General features: G+C 36.2%; 1 protein-coding gene across 1 annotated transcript in view; it reads left to right on the forward strand.

The window, feature by feature from the left end:
- Positions 1 to 23,784, forward strand: part of MALRD1 (MAM and LDL receptor class A domain containing 1) — a 596,783-nt gene that overhangs the window by 412,685 nt on the left and 160,314 nt on the right. The window contains exons 31-32 of the mRNA XM_067730697.1: positions 2,899 to 3,027; positions 11,408 to 11,569. Coding sequence (XP_067586798.1) covers positions 2,899 to 3,027; positions 11,408 to 11,569 — 291 coding nt within the window. The remainder of the gene's footprint in view (positions 1 to 2,898; positions 3,028 to 11,407; positions 11,570 to 23,784) is intronic.

A 23,784-nucleotide genomic window follows, 5' to 3' on the forward strand; every position in this document is an offset into this window, starting at 1 on the left:
ACACAGTGACTTCCTTCCAAAGAAATATTGTATTTACAGGGATAGAAAAAAGAAAGTAACTTTAAAGTGGAGAAATATGACAAGAACTACATCAGCCAGGTAGACAAGGTCAACATGAACAGTGACAAGTTGTGTCATAGTACATGCCCTGGTCATGACGTGATGAAAATAACACTTTACTTCTGTAGTCTTCCTCCCCTACACCCATAATCCTACCTAAATTATAAGGGGGAAAAATCAAATTCTAATAGAAATCCTACAAAATACTTGACCAGTACTGTCCAAAGTGTAAAAGTTATCAAAGACAAGGAAAATCTGAGAAACTGTCACAGTGAAGAGAAGCCTAAGGAGACATGACATGGTCGTGGTTATTCAGTCTCCTTCAGCCTAAGGAGCCTGAATAACATGGTCTTCAGTGAGGGGGAGTCTGGCCATTGCCATCACGTCTTTTATGTCCTTCATGTGGTAATATTCTGCATGAGAAATAAAGGTGCCAAAAATGTGTGCCCACGTGAAATTTACTGTCTGAAATCCCAGAGCATACTGAATATCATCACTTGAAGGAGATGATAAAACAAGTGTGTATCCACAAACATGATCTGTAGAATGATTATATCTAATTCTATGTAATGAATCCTGTGCACAAAGCTGTTTTAGTCCAAATACAAATTTATACGGGCAAGGATTTCTTTACTGTAAATTCTGTTTCAAAGGAGAATAATGTGAGTTTTCAATGGACGTCACTTTAACTTTGGGGACAGTGTATTCAGATCCACAGTGGATTAGTCCTATTATGTTCCTCGTGCTTTTAGTGGATTAAGTATTCGATTCTTATGGCTACATTATTTTGCAGACATTTTCTTCTTCCTAGGATTTTTCCATTTATCATGTTTTAGTTTTAGGTCTTTTGGACTCCGTCAACCTTTATTTTCTAAGCTAAAATAAATATTTAGTCTGTTTCGTGTGCTGTATTCTGCCAGCAGGTCATCTTCAACTCGCTCTTATGAGCACCAATGCTCTTTCCACTCTCATATCATTAACTATAGTATATGTGAGATTATCTTTCATTTCATATATTTGTTGACCAGGTTAATAGGTACTGCCTTTATCATTTTGGCTAAATGAAGAAATTGAAAATGGCTAAACACATGCAAGACATTCTCACTAAAATAATGTTCCTCTTCTATTTACCATGCTGTTTTGGCTAACAGCAGTCTGACTGACTATATTCTTGTCTTAAAGAAGATCTACTTTTCTTAGAATTGCAGTCTCTTTTTATTTTTAATCCGTGCAACCCATATACCATAGATACTCTGGTTTATGCTCAGTTTACTATATTTCAAAGCATTGACTTGATTCCTCTTCATGTTTTTTCTATTCTATGTTGTTAAGGTAATAAGCCTCATTTAGAGATGGAGTCTATTTCAGTCTTTTTTTTTTAAACTAAAGAATCAATTATTTAGATTATAAGTCAAAACCCATATCCTCTGTGGAGTAATTTTATGACTCCACAGCCTGTGGCATAGAAAAATAATCTCCAATGCATAGACTTGCATACTAAACAATGTCCACATAGTTCTCTGGGTTAACTGTCAATTCTCACTAGTGTTAATTAAAATTATGTGGCAAAGTTTCTAAATCACTCAAAGAACACGACCTTTCATTCTTCACCTTACTGATACCCACGAGCTAATAAATATTGGCTGTTCTTTTAGATGCCTCCTCTCAATCTTCGTATTGGGACTACATTTTACTGGTAAATTATTTCTGGAAATTATTGAGGTTTTAGCTATTGTATTATGGGGATGACTACGGAAAGACTCTGGAAATGCACTTTTATGAAATCTGTAGAGTTTTACTATTTTCCTTCATGAAAATACTCCCTAACCTTGAGTAACCTACCCCCACCGCAGACACCCTATCCTGAACCCATACTAATCGATGTAACAAAGGAATTGCTGAGCTTTATTTAATTTGTTGAATTTGATAAAGATAGTTTCAGACCTTTAATGTATATCACTTTGAAGCTGTAAAATATTATCATTAGACTTCATATCAGTTGAAATGATATGCCAACATGTGAATTGCTTCGAAAATTCTACGTCAGTTTGCTTTTCTAAGCCCCCTTTAGATGAAACCATTATGCCTTCAGTTATTATAACCAGCATTTATAAAGCACAAATTGTATATTAGGTGCTGTGTTAGGCCCAAGAAAACACAGCAAAAACTCCTGTGTCGAGGGAGCTTAGAGTCTGGGAGGACAGCCAGAAGTGTAAACAGCTCTTATACGAGGTGGTAAGCATGTAATATAGGAATAAAAGTATCCTTAGGCAGCATGAAATGGGGAGTGTCCGACCAGAGGCTTGGATGGCAAAGAGAAAGGCAAGACAAGGGTAGAGAGAGAAGTTGTTTCCTTGAGTCCTAAGGTTGAACAGACCACCAAGACCACAAGAGGGAATGAATGGTCAGTACAGGTAAAGGAAGCAGCATTTGTGAACATGTGGTAAAATACAGACCAAGTGGCATATTTGTGAAGCCCTCAGTCCTAGGATATAATTTACTTGCAGGTGCTTAAGAGAAGAGTTGCAGAAAATGAGCCTGGAAAACTAAGCTGGAGCCAAAAACCAAAACATTTTTAATGCCTTGATTGGGAGTTTGGGTTTATGTAATAGACGATGGTCAGCCCTTGACTGGTTAAAAGATATTTTGGAAGTACAATCTATGTTACTTGCTCAGTTCCAGGTGGGACTGAGAGATGGGGAGTTGTCTACAAGTCTACCTTGGACAACAATTAAAATCTTTAACTTATCTAATAGTGTGGCAACTAAAAGGAGTATTCAAATTTGATGAAAGAATTACCAAATGATGTTTGTGTTTGTTATTTTGTTTTCCCCCCAGTTGGAGAGACTTCTGAGATTTGCCCAGAAGCCACTGATTTCTTGTGCCACAACAAGAAGTGTATTGCATCCCACCTGGTCTGTGACTATCAACCAGACTGCTCTGATCGGTCTGATGAAGCTCACTGTGGTAAGTGTGTTTGTCGGTTCTGATGCTGCCAGTTCAGCACAGATTTTCACTTTGTTAGCAGAGTACCTTATTGGCATTGATGACTGAGAAGAAATGATCTTCTCATGCACCAGAGTCGATTTAGAATAGACAAAACATCTTTCCGACTTCTCTATGCAAATATTTAAATGGCAGCCCTTCCATCCTTTTTACCCCCAGACTAAGAACTGCAACAGATCTACAGCAAATCATGTCACAAAAATTTCCCATCATGTCATTATATAGAACTGTGTGCAGAGTCAGGGTTAAAATTGTCAGAAACTGAACTAGCAGAGCCTACATTTCTTCATCAGTTCTCATGACTGATTCCATTCCTTTTTCCCCCAAAAATGACTGATTTTATAGATGAGGTGAAAAAAGAACACTGTGAATAAATACTAGTTTAATGATTAATTTTAATAATTACATTGCCCTGGAAAAAGAGGAATACAAGAACCACTGTGGTTTTTTTATTCAAACTTTAATTCAAATGATTTTTAAATTCATGTATAAAGCCAAGTGTGTAATTTTAAAATATGAACACATATTTAAATCCAAAGAATTTTTTTTCATATATCTTATTGGTGAGCATTCATATGGAATCTTGATACCATACAGGCTGCCTGTTGCCGTTAATGTTTGCAGCGTAACAAACTACCCTAAAAGTTAGTGGCCTAAACAAGTTTCATTTTGCTTGCAATTTTGTGGATCATTCAGGAAGGAAGGAATGGGCTAGGCAGCTTGTCTCTGATCCACATGGCTCAGACTGGTACCGCTGGACGTGGAGGATCACTTCCAAGATGCCTTTATCCCCTACATGTTTGGCACATGTGTACTCTTTGGTTTCTCTGTCTGGATCAACATGGAATCAACCTCCAGGGCAATCCCTGTGGCTTGGGCTATCACGAGTTAGTCAGACATCTTACCTGGGATTGGCTTTTACCATGTGTCGACTGTAAAAGAATGCGCAGCCTAAAAGTTAAGAAATATGAGGACTTCAGCCCAGGAGGCAGCCTCTCAGATCCCTCTGAGGGACTGCTCCCTAGAGGTAGAGGGGGAGACAGGATATACAGGAGTTTTGGGAGCCCAAACATCAAAAAATAACTGTTAATTAAAGAAAACCAGATAGCTCAAGTTAAGGAATTTAGTGCTTTTCTGTTTTTGGGAAGATGCAAGAGACTGTGTTCAGTGAAGTCATTCCTTTGCTACACACCTTAGCTATCTAGGGCCAGCACCCTGGTTTTTCCCATCCTAAATTCCCTCAGGGTGCACCTTTGGGGGGGGGGGGGCGGGCAGTGGCTGATGGCTGCAATGTCCTTTGTTTACTGAGGTGGCATGCAACATTCTTCATTCACAGAATGTTCCAAGGGCAAACATTCCAAGAGCCTGAGGAAAAATAGCAAAGAGTTTGTATGACTTAGCCTCAGAAGTTCCAGAATGTCCCTCCTGGCTCTTCCTAATGGTTATTCAAATAACAAAGTCTAGCCTAGATTCAAATAGAGGAAGGGAATAGACTCCATTTCTCAGTGGGAAAATATCACACATGCACAGGGAAGGCTTACTACACAAGGCACGTTTAAATGTTTATTTTTAGCTCAGTGTTATTTTTATTCCTCGGGATGTTTACTTCTGAAGTGTTCATTTCTCTTTCTTGCATTCGCTATTTTTTTTAATTGTGGTAAAGTATACATAAAATATACATAACATAAAATTTACTATTCTAACCTTTTTAACTGTACAGCTCGGTGGCATTAAGTATATTGGCATCGTTGTGCAGCCAACACCACAGCTTCACACTTATGCCAGCTTGCGTAAGTGTCATCGGAAAGGTTTTTCCCTTAGAGGGAGTCCAGAACCCATATCCAGAACTTTTTTTATCTTGAAAAATTGAAACTCTGTACCAATTAAACAATAACCCTCTATTCTCCCCACCCCCAGCCCCTGACAACCACCATTCTACTTTCTGTTTCTATGCATTTGACAACTCTAGGTGCCTCATGTAAGTGGAATCACAGTGTTTGTCTTTTTGTGACTAGCTTATTTTACTTAGCATATTATCCTCAACATTCATCCCATCTTTTAATTTTAAGTCAAGCAAAGAAGAAAGTGAAAATGATTGGCACTTTTTTAAACTGTATTTTGAATACTACAGTATTGTAATCTTGATTTCACAAAATATTTCCTTTATAATATATATATTCTCAAATGAAATTTATAATACATTAAATAATACTTTCTAGTGTTATTTCTAGCTTCTTTTAAGTGCACCAAAAATATATATTTTTTTTATATTGACTGTTAGGAATTGATTTCAATGGAGTTCTAAAACAATGCTCTGAAGCATTTTGAAATCACCATTTTCCCCACAAGACATAACAAATAGAGCATTTAATAATCACCAGCAAAACATTAAAAACTTGGCCAGATTTATGAAGGCTCTAAAGAAAAAATAATTTGAATATGATGGCATTGACGTACATAATCCAGTGGGGTGAGAAGGACAGCTATCACATGCATATAGAAAACTTATTACAGACAGTAAATACCTTCCTCTCATGTAAAAATGTACATATATTGAAAAGTTTATATAAAAATTATACTCTTGTGTTTATTCCTATTCCTAGTAGGGCTAGGAACAACTTTCTAAACATTGGGTATATAAAAATGAACAAGACATTGTGTTAGGCTTCAGAAATTCACTTTCTACTGTGGGAAGAAAAAACCTAGAGGGAAAAATGCATTAAATATAATGTTCTTTGCCTTTTGAAAAGGTAGTTAGAAAATGAAAAGATTTCTGATTATTTTTTAAGTGTAACAAGTGCTATCAGGAATAAGGTTATCACAGCTTATGTGGGGAGTACATATGAAGAAAAATATGTGTGTGTGTATGTACATCTGTATATGAAATATAAAAATAGACCTAAAAACATCAGAAAGAGTTACAGGTGTTTTGGTTTTTCAAATGTGAATGCTGCCCATGTTCTTTTTGCTTCACCCATTTTTCTTCTCAGAGTACCTTATATGATTCTTATTTTTTTCCCACAGCTATTTGAGGTATTGATATAAAACACACAAAGGCAGTTTTGATTATCAGAAACTGAAGTCAGTTACATATCCATGTCTGTTAGTGTTACCCATGACTCTGATGGACAACTGCAAGAAGTATTTGAATTTATTAAAATAAAAGCAATATGTTGACAAATGAAATAGTCACTTTTCTTAAAACTTCTTGATAGATTTTGTTCACCTCCAAAAGGAACATTGCACAGCACACAGAGATATACAGGTGACTTATTGATGCTGCAAATTGACTCCATCAATATTTTATATGATGGTCTTTGGGAAATATTGGAGGCATCAGGGCTGGATTCCTGCAGGCAGAGAATCTATCGTGGATAATGGAATAAATTACAACATTTTCAAAGTCACCTTTGGAGAAATATAAGGAAACAATTGACCTTTGGGTTATTAAACTGAAGTCTTCATTTTGACTTTGACCATCATTTGTTGGGCAATTATTTAAATTTTCAGAGGCTCAATTTCCTTATCTATATAGTACATATAATAACATACAGAGTGCTTTGAGAATTAAATGAAATAATGTAAAGAATATATTTGTTCAGTCTTTCAGGATTAATGTTAGCTTCTTCCATGCCATTATTTTTATATTCTCTTGAAATTTGTCCGTCATTGTGAATGCCTTATTTACATGTCCTTTATACTTATCAGTCAATAAATGCAGCTATTCCTCATGACTGAATTCTTACCTTAGGTTGTGAGCAAAGATAAAATCTTCTTTTGCATTGCTACCCCTTGTTGCAAAAATGCATGGTTGGTAACAAATAAGATCAATTCTTTTTAAAAGAAACAGTTAAGTTAGAAAACATGCTCTTTTTTTCATGGAGGAAATTATTACCTAAAACACGTAGTAAGCGTGCCTTGTATTCTAGGCTAGGGATGCGCAGAATGGGATGGGTACTTTCTCTCCTGCATCTTACAGTGATAAACATCATTAGTCAGTCATGTCACTCTTCCCCACTGTACCCAGATTCTCCAAAATCCTTCTCAGTGCAGCTTTCCAAAAAGGCATTTCACAATGAGGAGAAACTGTTCAATGGTTCTATGTTATATATCATGGTATGGCAAAATAAGGTTGCTATGTGGATGTGAGAATTAAAAATAATTCATTATGGGGCCATCTCTTTAATATAACTGAATTGATTAATATTTACACTGACCTACAACAATATGGCTGAATATTGTACCAGTGGAAAAGTGCCAGTCGTTTAAAACAATGTTAGTAATACTTTGAATCCATTCAAGGGATCATAATAAAGATCACAATTTGGAAAATATTTTTTCTAAAGCAATAGCCATTTTGAAAATATTGATACATATTAATCTTCAAGAAATATTAATATCACAAAGTCTTCATATCATCTATCATTCAGTAATTAGTATGGAATCATGGCTTATATAATGCAGTTCAATAATAATACCTGATCCCATGGAAATGTTTACAGTAGTTCAATAGTAAACAACAATTAAGGTGGCAGTGCAAAATAAAAAGGTCATAAGTTGCCAAACGAATATTCATAACTATGATTACTGTTATAAAACACACACACAGACCCTGAGAACTGACATGATCTGGAAAGAGAAAGATAGTACAGAGGTTGGACATTCAAGAAAGAGTATTATTTGCTAGATGGAATGGAGAAGATACATTAATTAATACACTTGTAACAGAAATTCCAACCTTGACAGGTGTAGACCTCATAGCAGTCCCTGCTTGTTGCCTATCCATTTCTTTTTGTTCCTTAGAAACAGAACTGCAGTTTTATCCAGGGCAACATTATGACCAGCCACAGGTACCATCTCCTCCAAACTTCTTTGTAGCCGCCCGTGAGCACTCGCCCGCCAGTGAGATACATGTGGGAATTTGGGGAAGGTATCCCTTTCAAAAAGAAAAAGCACCAGAATAGGAAAACGCTTTTTTCTTCTTTCCTCTTCCCACTCCTTTCAATGCCTTGAATATTTGGATTTTTCAACGCTGGAAGGTGCAGCATCATCTTGCAACCATGAATGAGCATGAGGATGGCAAGATGACAGAAAGGAAAGATGGAAAATGTGTGCTTCACAACTACACATTTGAACCACAGTCACAGTGCCAACCTTAAACTGACACCTTCCTGACGTATTGTTAATTGAGATGAATGAATAGTAGCTGTTTAAGCTACTATTATTTGGGTTTTCAGTTACTTGAAACTAAATGCATCTCTAACTGATATGGAAATGTATGGAAAATGTATTATCTCAAATAGCAAGAAGTCCAAAAGCAAGGGCGCTCTAGAGTTGGTTAATTTAGTAACTTTTGTCATCAAACGTATAGAACTATATGCCCTCCTTCATTCTTTATGTTCTGCCATCTTCAGATAATGGATTTTCTTATAAAGTCAGCTCCCCATAGAATCTCTTTAGTCCCAAGCATCGCATCTTTGCAATGATATCCTGAGAAAGGACAAATAGGTTTTCTTCCTTTTGATTTATTTTTAAGAATAAAGAAACCTTTTCCTAGGTGTCTTTTCCCTAGTAAGTCTCATTGTCTAGAAAAGCATCCCAAGACTATCTTAAACCACTCAAGACAAGGGAAGTTTGAACATCGCATCATGATTGCTTAGATAAACCATGAGCCGCCTCTGGTGTTACAGGGGGCCGTTTCACTCTTCCAACAAATATCTGAGTGAAAGAAGGTGAATTCCTAGATAAAACTGCAGTTCTGTCCTGAACAAGAGAGGGAAGGAAGGACTGACAAATGAGCATCGAATTGCTAGAGAACATGTGCCAAAAAAGAGAGAGAGAGAGAGAAGTACTTCAACATAAAAGTTGAAAAAAGTCAGTTTTATTCAAAAGAAATTTTTCTGAAAGATTTCATTGAAGTAGAGGCAGTTTTGGAGACAAGACAGATTTCAGCCTGAAAAAGCATTGCATCAACAGAAAGGTTATTGTATTCAAGGCTAGAGGTTTTGAGGGCATTTTCAAATAATGTGAACACCTGAATATTTCGAGCAAGGGAAATAACATGAGAGCAGTCTTGAAGATTAATAATGTGGTTTGGGTGTATAAGGTTGATAGGATGAAGGCTACACTAAAGAAAGAGGCTCTTAACATAAACCAGGGGCTTGAACCAATGGAGCTGGAACAGGAACTATAGAGCTGCAAAGAAAGGAATGAACCAAACAAGTTCTCGAAGGGAGAATCTATAGCTGTTGGTGATAGATTAGATATGGAAATAAAGAATGCAGAATCAAAGATAACTTCATAGTTTGAATCTTTAGAAAGAGAGAGAAGATTCATGCTATGAAATTAATCAATAATCTCAGAGAGAAGAACCCATTTGGAGGGGTAAATGATGAGTTCATTTTAGGCTTGTTGGTTTTGAGATGATAATTGCATATTCCAAGTGGAATGTTTAACAAACATTTGTAGATAAACACCTGCATTTCATTGTAGCTATAGATTTGTAGGTCATCTGCACAAAAGTATGAAAGGCTATGGGAAAGAATGAGTGAAGATACATAGAGTGAGACTTTTTTTCAATTATGTAATTTTTTAACAAGTGGGGCACCCCAGCTAACTCTGCAATATAAGAAAGGAATTAATAGAGAATGTGTGATTGAAAGATGTGGAAAAGTTGTATAACTTTGAAATAAATGCAGCTGTGGAATGCTAATAACAGTGTTTGGTAAGCAGTTGAGATCATAAACCAAGGTTAACCCTAGAAAAGGGAAAAGTAAAAGTGATATAATTTGAGTTAAGGAGGCTGAAATGTAAGAGAATGAATCCTGATTGTGTAGATATCTTTAGAGTCAATGGTAAAGTCATATATTAAATACGGTGGAAGAGGAAGGACAAGAGTGGTCACAGAGAATAGAAAAAGAATAATTATTGTAGGGGCTATGTGCCTGGGAGTCAGTTACACAGAAATACTATAGAACCTGTGTGTGACATTATTCTAACAAACACACAATGGCTGTCTTGTTTGTAACATTGGAAGATTCCACATGTTTGCGGTTGTGTTAACTAAACACCTGGAGAACCACATTCCTCACTTTTATCCATATTATATAAGCATGGTATAAACTTATGTATAAGCATGGCATAAAAAGGATATACAGAGCCCATAAATAAGTATATAAAAACCAATGGAGCATAAGTCATGTAGAATGAATGAAAGAAATGTATATAATTAAAAACGATTCTAGTTTTTAGGGATAAGGTGCAATCATGCCAGAGAAGTAAAATGCTGAGATTTTATGAAAATACTCTTAGAGATCCAGAAAATTTTCTATAAAAATATTAAAGCTTTGTTTTGCCAAATGTTTGGCATCCATTTTAACAGCAAGTTTTTCCTTGCTGACAAAGTTTCTATATATGCTAATAATAGTTTTATGTTAAGAAAAAGTTATGAACAAGAAACCATCTGGAGAAGAAACGTTAAAAATAATACAAACTTCATCTTTCTAAAAAAAAAAAGTCAATGACAATCTCAGTTGATTCATACTGATTAAACCATCCAATAATTCATTCTGTCTCTATAACACAGTTTTTACAGTGAATGCTCAAAAATAATAACTGCTATGCAAAAAGAAAATTAAAGAAAAATGAAAGCAGTATCAGGGTATTATGAAGGCACTTTTCACAGATGACTAGGCAGTAGACAATCAGTTATCTAGTAATTTTTCTCATTGTGAACAACTTAGTTTTTTGATGAGTTATGAATCAATACTTTTAGAAGAGAACTTCTTTCATTATTTAGTGAGAAATAATTTAGTGACTGGCTCTGAAATGCTGTACGTAGGTGATGGGTATGGAATGCTGAGAGGGTTTGCATCCTATATGGTTTACTACTTCTACCAAAGGCACCTCTTCTCTAGTTAAATGACTTTTCCTCTGTAATGGTCTATGCTGTTCAAACACCAGAGTGGACAGAGGGAAGGAGTTAAACATCCAGACAACTGGAGATACTGATTTATTTGACCTGAATAATCCAAATTATCATAATGTTTTGTACATTGTTCATGTGTAGATACAGTTTTATCTATCATCTAAAATGTTATTAGTCAATCCATGTAAATCCTTAATGGCTAAATGACAGTATTCATGTACTGCTTCTAGACCCTGTGATAAAAAAAGTTTCGGTGTACAACTGATATTTCCAATGAGTGCAAATACCCTGGTTCTTTAAATTTTTAAATAAACAGAGTATGCAAATACTAATTTTAAATCATCGCAAATGTAGTATAGTATCAAGTGTGACATACATTTCTACAGCATTCCATTAATATTTTTGTTTCCTTAGGCCAGTATACAAGCACGACGGGAAGCTGCAATTTTGAAATAACTTCAGGAAGCTGGACCACAGCTTGCAGTCTTACTCAAGACTCTCAAGATGACTTGGATTGGGCCATTGGCAGCAGAATTCCTACTGAAGCACTGAGTCCAGACCTCGATCACACACCAGGTAAATGCAGTAGAGATAGTCAGGCCATGTAGTTCACTGGGCTGGAAATTTGCTTTAACTATTTGAGTGAATGTCAGAGCACCTTCCTTATGTCTTTGTGGGGGTAGAGCTCAATAGCCTTTATGAAAAGAAAGTTAGTTCCTTCCGTTTAACCCCTGAATTATTTAATAGACCTAGAACTGATATTGCCACAACAAGGAAATCAATGACTCTATTTAAGAGACTCACAGATTTTATTTACCCTACCCTAAAGGTGGCCTTAAAGTCCCCAATTGGGGCAGGGACAAGTAGGGAACATTCAGATTAATGCATGCAGTAGACAAAGGTATATAGTTGGCATGCTGCCACGATGATCGCTAGCCTGCCACCAATTTCATTCCAGACCCTCTGAAGTACAGGGGCAGAGATTTAAAAGGTAAGTGGTGATAAAAAGAATGAGCATCAGCAAACTCTGAACAAGTTTTGCTTCCTGCCTGTGACATGAGATCAATGTAATCTTAAATGGTTTTCCAATTAATAGAGTCAGAGTAGAAGGAAGCTTGTATTCTTGTTTGCTTTTACCCTGAAATCTTGCCTGATACTCAACACTTTTCTTAGGAATCTAACTTTCTTAGGAATTAAAAATAACTTTTTTCAGTGATAACTTTTCTTAGGGACAAAACTTTTCTTAGGGATAAAATATCATGATGTTCAATTACAGCATAGATGTTCATTCTTATTTTAAAGCTGTTTCCTAATTCAGCTTCAGATTGAATATTTCTATTCCTTTCGACCTGTCAAGTTGTATTTTTTCTGCCTTTCATCAAGTGTTTTTTCCTTAAAAAAAAAAAAATGAGATTAGTATACACCATGTTATAGGTTAATGGAACAGGACAGAGAATCAAGACACTTAGGTAAGTAATTAGGAGGATTTAGTATATAACAAAGGCCAATTCAGTGGGAAGAAGTTGTATTACTTAATATGATGCTGGCATAGCTGGTTGTCCACCTGGAAGGAAATGAAATTAAATTCCAGTTTTTCTTCTATATATTTCATATACAACATCTATTCCAGATGGATTAAAGATGTAGATCTAACAAATTAAAATAATAAAACTCTTACCAAGAAAACATAGGGCACACTATGTATAATTTAAAGGCAGTATCAAACTTCCAAAAGCCCAGATATAAAATTATAGCTATGATCTAAATATTTCATAAACAAAATCAACAGGCATATAATAGATTTGAAGTTTTTTTCTTCACGTATTACAGGTAGACTGTATATACAGATGACTCTCACAAACTTATTAGAAATGGCAATTTTAACAACCAGGAAAGATTTGCTTAGCCAGTTCACAGATGATCAAATTCAAATAATCAACAAATATATTAAATGATGCTCAAATTCACAACTCATCAGAAAAATGCAAATTAAAATAATCAGATGGGAAGAGATTTTCAAAAGCCACTTACAGATGATTGAGAGATGGAGTGGGGGGAGCAGAAGGATACTCATTAATGGTTATGGGAAATTTTCTGTTTTGGAAAGCATTCTGGCCACATAGAAATACAAGGACCAAGACATAAGTACATGTGTGTAAGGATATTTACGTCAGCATTGTTTGCAGTTGAAAGAAATGAGAAATAAAATGAACATGCATCATTCATACAATCATTCATTCCTTTCTTCTTTTATTGATTCATTTATTAAGTGTCAGGCACTGTTCTAGGTCCTGGGGATACATTAGTGAATAAAACAGACAAAATTCACTGCCACAGTGGAGTTCACGTTCTAGACGGAGGGAAACAATAATAAATAAACATAATAAGTAAATAAGTTATATGGCCTGTTAGAAGTAGAGGAAAGAAAGAATAGAGGAAGTAGGATCGGGAAGGCCAGGGGATGGGTTGGGGGAGGATGGCAATTTAAATAAGCTGGTCAGAATAGGCTGCACTGAGAAAATGCCATTCGAAAAATGACTTGACGGAAGTGAGAGAGTGATACAGGTAGGTACCTAAGGAAAGAGTGTTCCAGCCCCAGGGACCGCCAGTGCCAAACACCCTGAGATCAGAGTGTGCCTGGTGGGTGACTCAGCCTGGACACTAGTGATGCTCTGGGTAATCTAATTCATTGTTGTGCGGCTGCCCTGTGCACTGCATGATGCTTGGCAGTATCCGTGGCCTCTACCCACTTGATACCAGCATCACTCCTCTCCCGGGTGCTGACAACTCAAAAATGTCTTCAGAAATTGACAACTATCCCCAAGGGGCCAAAATTAAGAACCTAGAGGAACAGCCAACATAACTGGTTACATCCACAACACACAATATCACGCAGCCACTAAAAAGAGAGTTTAGTGCCATACAGCTGATTTGCAGGGATTTCCAAAAGATATTCTAAAAGGAGTAAAGCAACGTGCAAAATGATTATACGGTGTGATCTAATATGTCTAAAACAAACAATGACTGCCCCCCCATCTGTGCATATGTATAACTCCATACCTAGATATTTCCAGAATAACTACGTGAACGTGGAAAAGAGGATGAAAAAGGATACATACTCGTTTATTAACATGAATCACTTGGATGGGTGATAAGGTTGGAGTAGAGGAGAGGAGGAATAAATGCAAAAAGAAAAAGAAAATAATTGAAACCAGGAATCACACCTCAAAAGAAACTCTAACGTACATGATGGTAGCACATTTATGTGTGTGGAAAATGTGGTGGATAGTTTCAAGTTTTACTCCTTAAAAAGCCTGAACTATTGTATTTCACTCTTTTAATATTTATTTTTTCTTCAGTATTTCTTTTCATCAATTTTACATTACTGAGTAATACATCTTTTTCTAAAATTTTAAAAATATAAATAACCAGAAAAAAGAAAACCCCAGTTGTTCCAGTAGAGTAATATAACCACCTTTAAGCTTCGTATTTGTGTATCCTGTCATTCTTCCTTAATGAACATATTGGCCGATAAAAAGAAAGTTTCTACTTGATTTAGTAATTTAAAAAACATAGTGCGAACAAGTTTATGTTATGAAATATGTTTAGCAACATAGTTTTTATTATATCATAGTATTCTACTTGTTGGATATACCATAATTTATAAAATTATCTAATGGTAAATTCTTAAATTATTTCCTAATATTAAACATCACAGTAATCAATATACATTTAAATGGAACTTTTTTTACTTTTCCGATAGTTCCTGAGGATAAATATCAGTTTCTGTTCCTTGAGAAACTGTAAGAAATAAACCAATATTTATTTCCTACTAAGATCCAGACAGTAACATCTAGATAACAAATGCTGGCGGGTTCTTTTGATAACATCTGCAGCAATCTTTGCAATCTTTCCTTCTCCTAAGACAATATTTGAAAATTACCGAGCATGTCTGCTTGTATAATACTACTAATGGGACAAAAAGTATTGTAGGCTCAGTTTAAGAAAAAGTAGAAGTATAATCGATGGACATGAGAAAGTTTCCACACATTGTCCCAAAAGACAAGCATAAGTAATCTATGGATACCTTTTAATGCAACAATTAAGGACTATTAATAGTTGTGTTTATTTTCTTTTTTTGAACTTTTATAGCTTGTGTGAGTTCATTAAAGACCACATGAAAAGTTTTCCATCTGGTTATTTATGCAATATGGTATACAAGTAATGTCATCCACAGATAAGGAAAACTAATCATTCTGACAGAATCCTTTATTATCCTCCCTGCTAATCACTACACAAGACAGTATATTTTTGCAGAGTGCTCTTTTCAAAGCACTCTGATTATATCATCCTGGCTACACCACTACGGCTCACTAAACTTGTTTAGACATCACTGAGACAATGGGCTGCTAAATAGATTATAAGGACATTAATTAATGTTGACCTTCTGGGAAAAACAAAATTCTTTATGAGAAGGCCAGCAGATTCAAAGAGCCTACAGTCTGTTTCTAAGCATCACAACATCGTTGTTAATTAAAGCTGCATTTATGTATCTTTTCACTTATTGTTACCAAGATGAAGCATTAGATACATAAGGAGGGCATTTTCAATGCCCATCGCAGGCCTGTTTATGAGTCTTTTTGGAGCCATTGCCAAAGCTGTAGAGAGAAACTTCAAGCATTAATCTACTCTCCAGTCTGCACGTGAATAAATAGTGTTTGGGCTTAGTATATACGGGATTTAATGGCAAGAATGACATTTGCGTGACATGAATTAACAGAGGTAAAATTCAAAAGGCTGCTGTCTCTTTTTTATTCCCTTCCCTCGTAACTTTATTTTCTTTTTAATGTTATAATAAGTTAACCATCTCTAGAATTAGATTGTAAACTCCGGTAGGGCAGAAGTCACATCTTTTGCTATGCTTATATTCTCTCCAGCATTTAAACTTGAGTAGCACTTGATGAATACTTGTGTAGGCCTCACGGGACCTGGATCTATCTGCTTCTGTATTTATTGCAAATATTTTGGATTAATTAAGGCAACGTATATTTCCTGAGTGCCTACTAAACACCACACACAATGTGTTGGGAACTGAATTAAGTAAATGTTTGGAAGGTAACTGGAATGGAATATGCTGCCTGATATAACCCACATGCTTAGTGTTGTGCAATTCTGTGTTCACAGCCCAAGGTCAAAAAGTACCCGCAAACAATCTTAGTGACACTAATGCTCTAATGTGTATGACAGCAGTTTAAAGTATTAAGTGTTCAACAGACAGAACTTACTTGGTACTTGGTTGACAGAGCCCTGCAGGCTAACGGGTGATAACTGTACTTCCTATTGGGCAGACAGGACAGATGTTATTATTCCTACATTAGAGATGAGGAACCAGAGAAGTTAAAGGTCTTCTCTGAGCCTGTATACTGAGTGACCAAGCCAGAAATGAACCCCTGGTGTTTGAAGCCTCATCCAAGCCCGTTCCCAGAACATCACTATCTTCCTTCATCCTTATACAGCTCTGCCTGAATCTCCTTAACATCCATATTTGGGACCACTTAACCTCTATTCCTTCTAGGTTTATATCAGCATCTCACCCTGGTCTCTGATAGAGTAGGGAGGGTGGAGGCTTGGTCAGGGATATGGTGTGTTATACACAAAAGCCAGCCCTCGATCACATGTTTATCAGACCACTCACTTTGATCATGTCCACACACACTCATGCACACATACATACACATACAGAAGGAGATAATAACTGTACTGTAACACATTTTTAAAAATTCCAATCCTTGGACCAGAAATGTTTGAGGTATTCCAGAAGGGAATAAAAGAAAGCTGATAGGATCAGAATGAATGGAGTAAAGACAGCAGAAATCCCATCCTAGGGAAACATGGTTCACTGTAGATCTTCCCAAGGAAGCTACACAAATATTCTAAGATTAAAATCAAAAGCACTGTCCTGGACGGAATTGTGTCCCCCCCCAAATTCAGATGTTGAGGCCCTAACCCCCAATGTGACTGCATTTGGAGAAAGGGCCTTTAAAGAGGTTTTAAGGTCAAGTGAGGTCATAAATTTGGGGCCTTCATCCAGTAGAACTTGTGCCCTTATAAAAAGAGGAAGAGACCCCAGGAGGCACCTACACAGCGTAAAGCCCCTGTGAGAACCCACAGTGAAGGTGGCCGTTTGCAAGCAAGGAGAGAGGCCTCAGGAGAAACCAACCCTGCCAGCACCTTGATTTTGGACTTTGAGCCTCTAGAACAGTGAGAAAATAACTTTCTATTGTTTAAGCTCCCAGTCTGTGGTATTTTGTTATGTCAGCCCGAGCTAATACAAATACCGAGAAATGTTATGAAGAATTATTGAGGGTAACTGACTGAGGAACAGCGCTCAGAACACCTGGCTGAGCTGGGAACCTGGCCCCACCCTTCATGTTTCCCTGCCAGGACCAGGGTTTCAAACACAACTGCTCACAGAAGTAGCTTTTTCTCCCAGGATAAAATCAGACTACTGTCATCTAAAGAAAATTACCAGGCATTTAAAGAAAACCAATGTCATGAAAGAGAAAGATAAGGACGTGAAAAGAGAACAGTTATCTCTGGAGGAAATAGATAACTCGGTGTAGTAGACGTTTGTCATATGTTCTCATCACTCTTTAGAAAGCTACTGCTCTGTTTGTTTACTGTTGAGCCTCTAGAGTCCTGTATCACCCAACTTGTCATGTGCTTAGGATGAAAACTGCCAATCAGATGCCCATGTGGAAGGCTTTGCTTTGGAAACAAACAGCAATTACCCTCTTCCATTTATTGCAGCATGCTATAGGAGTATAATCATTTCTATGGGTGACATTATATGAAAAGTTGGGAATATATATATATTCCCATGTATACATATATGTTCCAATAAATATACTTATATCTGTATTAACATATAAAATATGCTTCCTACTGACTAAATATTTAATTATAGTAAGGAAGTATAGTTCATCTTTAAATGTGATATAATAGTTATGAAAAAAGAGTTCTAATCTTATAGAAATATATACTGAAGTATATAAAGATGATGTAATTTGATATTTAGGGTTACTTTCAAGTAATCTAGTGGTATTGAGGATGTGGGTGGTAATATAGAGGAAACAAGACTGATCATGGGTTGAAATTGTTGAAGCTGGGTTTTGGGTAGATGGGATTTCATTATACTGTTTTTTATACTTCAGTATAAATTTGCAATTTCCCAAAATAAAGATGTTTTAAAAAATAGTTCCCCAAAAATATGAATGCAACTTAAGTGAAAAAGCCTTGGCAATATGACATCTAGCATGAAATAAGAACTGGATATTCAGAAAACACTAAGGGATTTGTACACAAGGTAGAAATGAAGACATGAAAACAATAATAAAAATAAGCTCTTCACTAGATTTTCAGATGATACTCAGAGAATCAAAGTATATGATTGGTAAATATCTACTTCTTTTATTTTATCTGATCCTTATACAATACACTGGAATTTATTATGATACTGGTTCACAGCAAATTTCTGCTTAAAATGGAAATTTTTTGGATACTTCAAGGGAAGTTAATTACTAACATACTACTACTCTGCATACTACTACTCTTCGTCGTCATCAGCATCATCATCATCACATTAAAGTCTGAGAAGAGGGTTAAAGGAAAACAGCTCGGATTTGTGTGGTGCTTCAGCCACCCCTTTAAAAACGCATGTGACTAAATGGAAGCGTTTCTACAGGTGCGTGATGCGCAAATAAAATGAATTACGTTGGCATGGTGAAAAAATGTTTTTTCAGTCATTCATTCATTCAACAAATAGTCGTTGAGCCCATTTTTTGCTAGCTGCTGTTCTAGTTATTTGGAATATATATTGAATAAATCAAGAAAGGATCTCTGCTGTCATGTGGCTGACACTGTAGCAGAGGGGAATAGAAAATCAATATCAAGCATTATAAATAAAAAGCTTGTATAGTTTCTGGGAAGTTAATTACTAGGAGGAAAATAAGGGAAAGTGGAACCTTCAAAGAAGGATCAACCAGGAACCAGGAACCAGTGGAGAGTAGCCTAGGAGCTACAAGGGTGGGAAGGTGCTGTCAGTTAGGGACATTTTTCTGTGTAGCCACTAGAATGAGGGTACCTGCATTGCTGTTTTCTAAAGGGCTGTGGATGGCTGTTGAATAGTTGTTGTTCTTATCTTCACGAAAATCCAGACAAAAGGATTTTTTTTTTCAAAACATATAAGGAGAAAATTCAGAGGGATTTAGAAAAAGAGAACTAACATATGTTAAATGTTTCCCAAGAGTCAGAAACAGTAAAAGATTTGCATCTGTTATCTTATTTAATCCTTTTAATACATTGTGATGTAGAGGATACTAAATTCTTAGAAAGGTTAAAAAACTTGACCAAGCCACAAGGGTAAGTGGGCAGGGGGATTGGAATATTGAACTCTCTGACTAAAAGGCTTTCTTTTATAGCCTACACTGTCTGATATGATAGCCACCAGTGACACGGAACTGTTGAATCCTTGAAATATGGCTGGTTCAAATTGAGATGTGCTTTAAGTGTAAAATACATACTGCATTTCGAAGATGGAGTACAAAAGAAAATAGGATTTTAAAAATATCTCATTAATAATTGGTGCATTGATTATATGTTGAAATGATAGCATTTGGGGAACATGGGGTTAAATAAAATGTATTACTAAGGATTAACCTATTTCCTTTTACTTTTTTAAATGTGTTGCTAAAAATTCTAAAACCACATGTGACTCACTGTTTCTGTTGGACAGTTCTGTTCTGTATTACATTGCGTACATAGAGAAGGCTTTCTTGTCTCTCAAGTGAAAAAAAAACACTTGAATTGACTAAAGAGATACTGAAAAGTATCCCTATCTGGATGTCTTCGAAGATGGGCAATCTCTTGCTTATGAATTCACACACTTGCCACTAGAAACTGCAAAAATTATCTATATTTAACTTCAAGTCTACTTTAAGCAAAAGGTACTTTGAAAAAAAAAGAACATATAAAAAGTAAAGTGGGGTGATTATCTTCATAATATTATATTGTGTATATTACATCCTAATAATTAAACCTTATCATGCAGTTTTTCTTGTGGTATCAGTCGTCTCTATGTTAAAAAATACTGCTTTCTGTATTTCTGTATTATTGCCCAAATATGGTGGTTTTTGTTCCATAACTTTCAAAGAGAAAGTGGTTTTCTGTATTATTGCCCAAATATGGTGGTTTTTGTTCCATAACTTTCAAAGAGAAAAAACAATGTCTTTCTTTATTTCCATATTTTCTTTCATTTGTCTTCTATATGTTTTTTTTCCTAATATGTAGTTAAGGTTCAAAGTCGATAGTCTATTGTTTTTATGAAATTACAGAGTTGGGAAATACCAGTTAGACAAGAGTTATGACTGTGTGATAACATCCCTATGATGACAGGTCTTGTCTACATAACTCACTATACAAAACGATCCCAGATCTGTATGTATACGTTGTGTATTAATTCTTACAGGACCTAAATTTTCAAGTAATCACCTTAAATTTTTTTGGTTTTGTTTTTGTTTTTTTGCGGTATGCGGGCCTCTCACTGTTGTGGCCTCTCCCATTGCAGAGCACAGGCTCCGGACGCGCAGGCTCAGCAGCCATGGCTCACGGGCCCAGCCGCTCCGCGGCATGTGGGATCCTCCCGGCCCGGGGCACGAACCCATGTCCCCTGCATCGGCAGGCGGACTCTCAACCACTGCGCCACCAGGGAAGCCCTTAAATTTTTTTCTTAAGTACTATATAATGCAGTAATTTTTGTTGGTAGAATGATGCTTTCCTTACGATATTTAGTTGTTTCACAACTAGACAGCCATATTCTGAAGCTTCTTGAATAGGAAGAACTTTGTCTTACTACAGAATTGAGTTGAAAATAGTGGCAATCACTGCATCATGAATCTCAAACACCACCACCACTACAGCCATCACCACAACTATGATCATCAGCATGGCCAGCACGGCCACCTGGGCCTTTACTGGTCATATAAATTGATTTCCTTTGGATGCTCTGTTTTAACAATGAATTAGACAGCATTATCGCCATAATTGGATCTGGTATCATGTGGGATCTCTGAATTTATCTCAGATTCTTTTGAAAGCTTTCTCTGTTCTACTTAATTTTAGAGCTGTTTCTTTGACTTGGCCTAGACAGGTCCCTTTATGTTTAGCATAACTACAAAATATGTAGTTATTCTAACTTTCTTTCATTGTCAATATTTTTTCTTTATGCTCAAGTTATGCATTATAGAATGTATGTAAATTATGAATATTAGTATTTTTTTCTCATTTCCTGCTATTTGTACCTCCTTTTCCTTTCCCCTTTACTTTTCTCCTGTGTTGCCCCCAAAACATATAAGCATTAGGTAAAAGGAGACATAGGATATTAGGATAAAATGAGTAATAATAAATAGCATAACATATTTTTCTGACTTTATTATAACTTTTGGTAACCTTTAATATCATCTTGTAAAAGTAGTTTGGCTCTGATATTTTCTAAAAATGTATTAATTCAGTAATTATATACTTTAGAATGGAAGAGTACTAAAGAGTCTACTTTCATACAGTAAGATGAAGAGAAGTTTTTTATTGTTATCATTTATTTCTTTTTACTACTAAAAATTGCTAATTGTTAAATAGAACAAGTCTTGTCAAAAATTGTGTCTATGTAGCTGGTATCCACTGAGTGCCGATCACCAGGTCCCTGGCTTTCTTCTGGCTTTCTTGTTTAATCCTCACAATACCTTGAAGTTTTACAGCAGAGGAAATGGGTACGCAGAGAGAATAAATAACTTGCCCCCAGCCACACAGAAGACACGTGTGGAATCCAGCACTGGGACCCATGTCTGTCTAAAGCAAAAGCCTACATTTGTAACCCTTCATCTCTAAGGCTTAACATGACATTCTCAAAACTTACTGAAATGGAAAATGTGATGATCAGATAAGTGAAGAATACTCAGTAGTTTCTCTTCTAAAACCCAAAAATGTTGGAAGATGGCATTTTATCAGTATAAAATAGCTCAAAGCAAGCAAGTATTTTTTTCTATATTTCTTACTTACTCTAGTTGCCATTTTCTTACCACAGTTCAGTATCATTTCTACTCTCTTTGTCTTGTGTTACTTTTTAGAACTACAAACATTCCACTCCAGATATACAGCAATGCCAAGGGAAAAACAACAGGAGACTTTTTTGGCTGATAAATCTCAGAATGTGTCTTGCAGGTTTAGATTTCTCTAAACCATTGCAGAAAGGCAATGAATGGCACTCATCATTTGTTTGTCAACCAGAGTTAGAATAAAGGCAATTCTCTTTCTCACTTCATCTTCATGAAGTGAGAAAACAAGGGTAGTTCTCTTCATGAAGTGAGTGGTTAAGCCAGGGTTATTCCTCTTTTCCTTATTTTACTCAGAGACAAAGGGTAAACTTGACTTCGGTGATGTTTAGACAGCAAGAACAAGCCCAGATCATCTATAAATCCTCTGTGTGTCTTAAGCTCTCATGATCTGACAGTGATTTCCGTTTTGTTGGCAAAAAGCAATGCTGGTGTCAAATCTTGAACCACTACCAATCATCCACATGTACCATTTGTGTTTTATTTATTTATTTTATTTATGGCTGCGTTGGGTCTGTTGCTGTGCGTGGGCTTTCTCTAATTGCGGCGAGCGGAGCTACTCTTCATTGTGGTGCGTGGGCTTCTCTTGTTGCGAAGCACGGCTCTAGGCGCGCGGGCTTCAGTAGTTGTGGCACGTGGGCTCTAGAGCACAAGCTCAGTAGTTGTGGCGCACGGGCTTAGTTGTTCTGCGGCATGTGGGATCTTCCCAGACCAGGGCTCGAACCTGTGTCCCCTTCATTGGCAGGCGGATTCTTAACCACGGCGCCACCAGGGAAGTCCCCACATGTACCATTTGAATCAATACCCCAACCAATTTATATCACGTTTTTCTGCCTCTGGGGAGAAACAAAATCTTAATTTCTGTTTTTCTTTTCTTTGTCTTAGTTTTGTCTGTGTTCACTTAAAATACTTCCAGGAATACTTAATAATTGTTTCTGGTAGGACCCAGATGATGCTTTCTTTTTTTTGAAATGCCAGGAGATATCATCATCTGTGAGACATGGTGTGCAGTGAAAAGCATGTGAATGAAGCAATTCTTCTAGAATCCTGTAGGGCAAGATTAAACCCTGAATAAATAATCTGAACATCTTTCAGGTTAGTTATCATTTTACAAGTATCCAGGAATCATAGTTTCTCTAAAAGGAATTTACTAAATGCATATTTATTTGCAGACTTTATTTCTCAATAAAATAATGAACCATTAAGCTTATCCCTTTCTATCTTCTCAGAACCTTGCCTCCTTGTATTTACGTCCTTTTTTGTGTGTCCTTAAATTGCCTCTTTATCACTACTTTGTGCCTTCAAGCATCACAATTCTCTTACCATAAAAAACAAACAAAATGAAATACCTAACTACCTAACCTTAACTTTGTTTCCCATCTAAGTATTATTGTTTTTTATTGTTTTAATCTCCAATTACCATTTCCCACACATTGTTTGTATCCCCTACCTCACTACACACATCTTCTTTGACTCTCTACAATCTGTCTTCTGCAAAAAATATTATTTCTTCAGCATATGATTATTGGTCACTGACTTTTGGTCACCGATGTAAAACTGTAGAGATAATTGTTTATCAGATACATTCCTGACCCTCATGGAGCTTGTATTCTGTCTGTTTTTGAG

The sequence above is a fragment of the Pseudorca crassidens genome, chromosome 1 (genome assembly GCF_039906515.1).
Source record: "Pseudorca crassidens isolate mPseCra1 chromosome 1, mPseCra1.hap1, whole genome shotgun sequence".
In the NCBI taxonomy this organism is placed as follows: Eukaryota; Metazoa; Chordata; class Mammalia; order Artiodactyla; family Delphinidae; genus Pseudorca; species Pseudorca crassidens.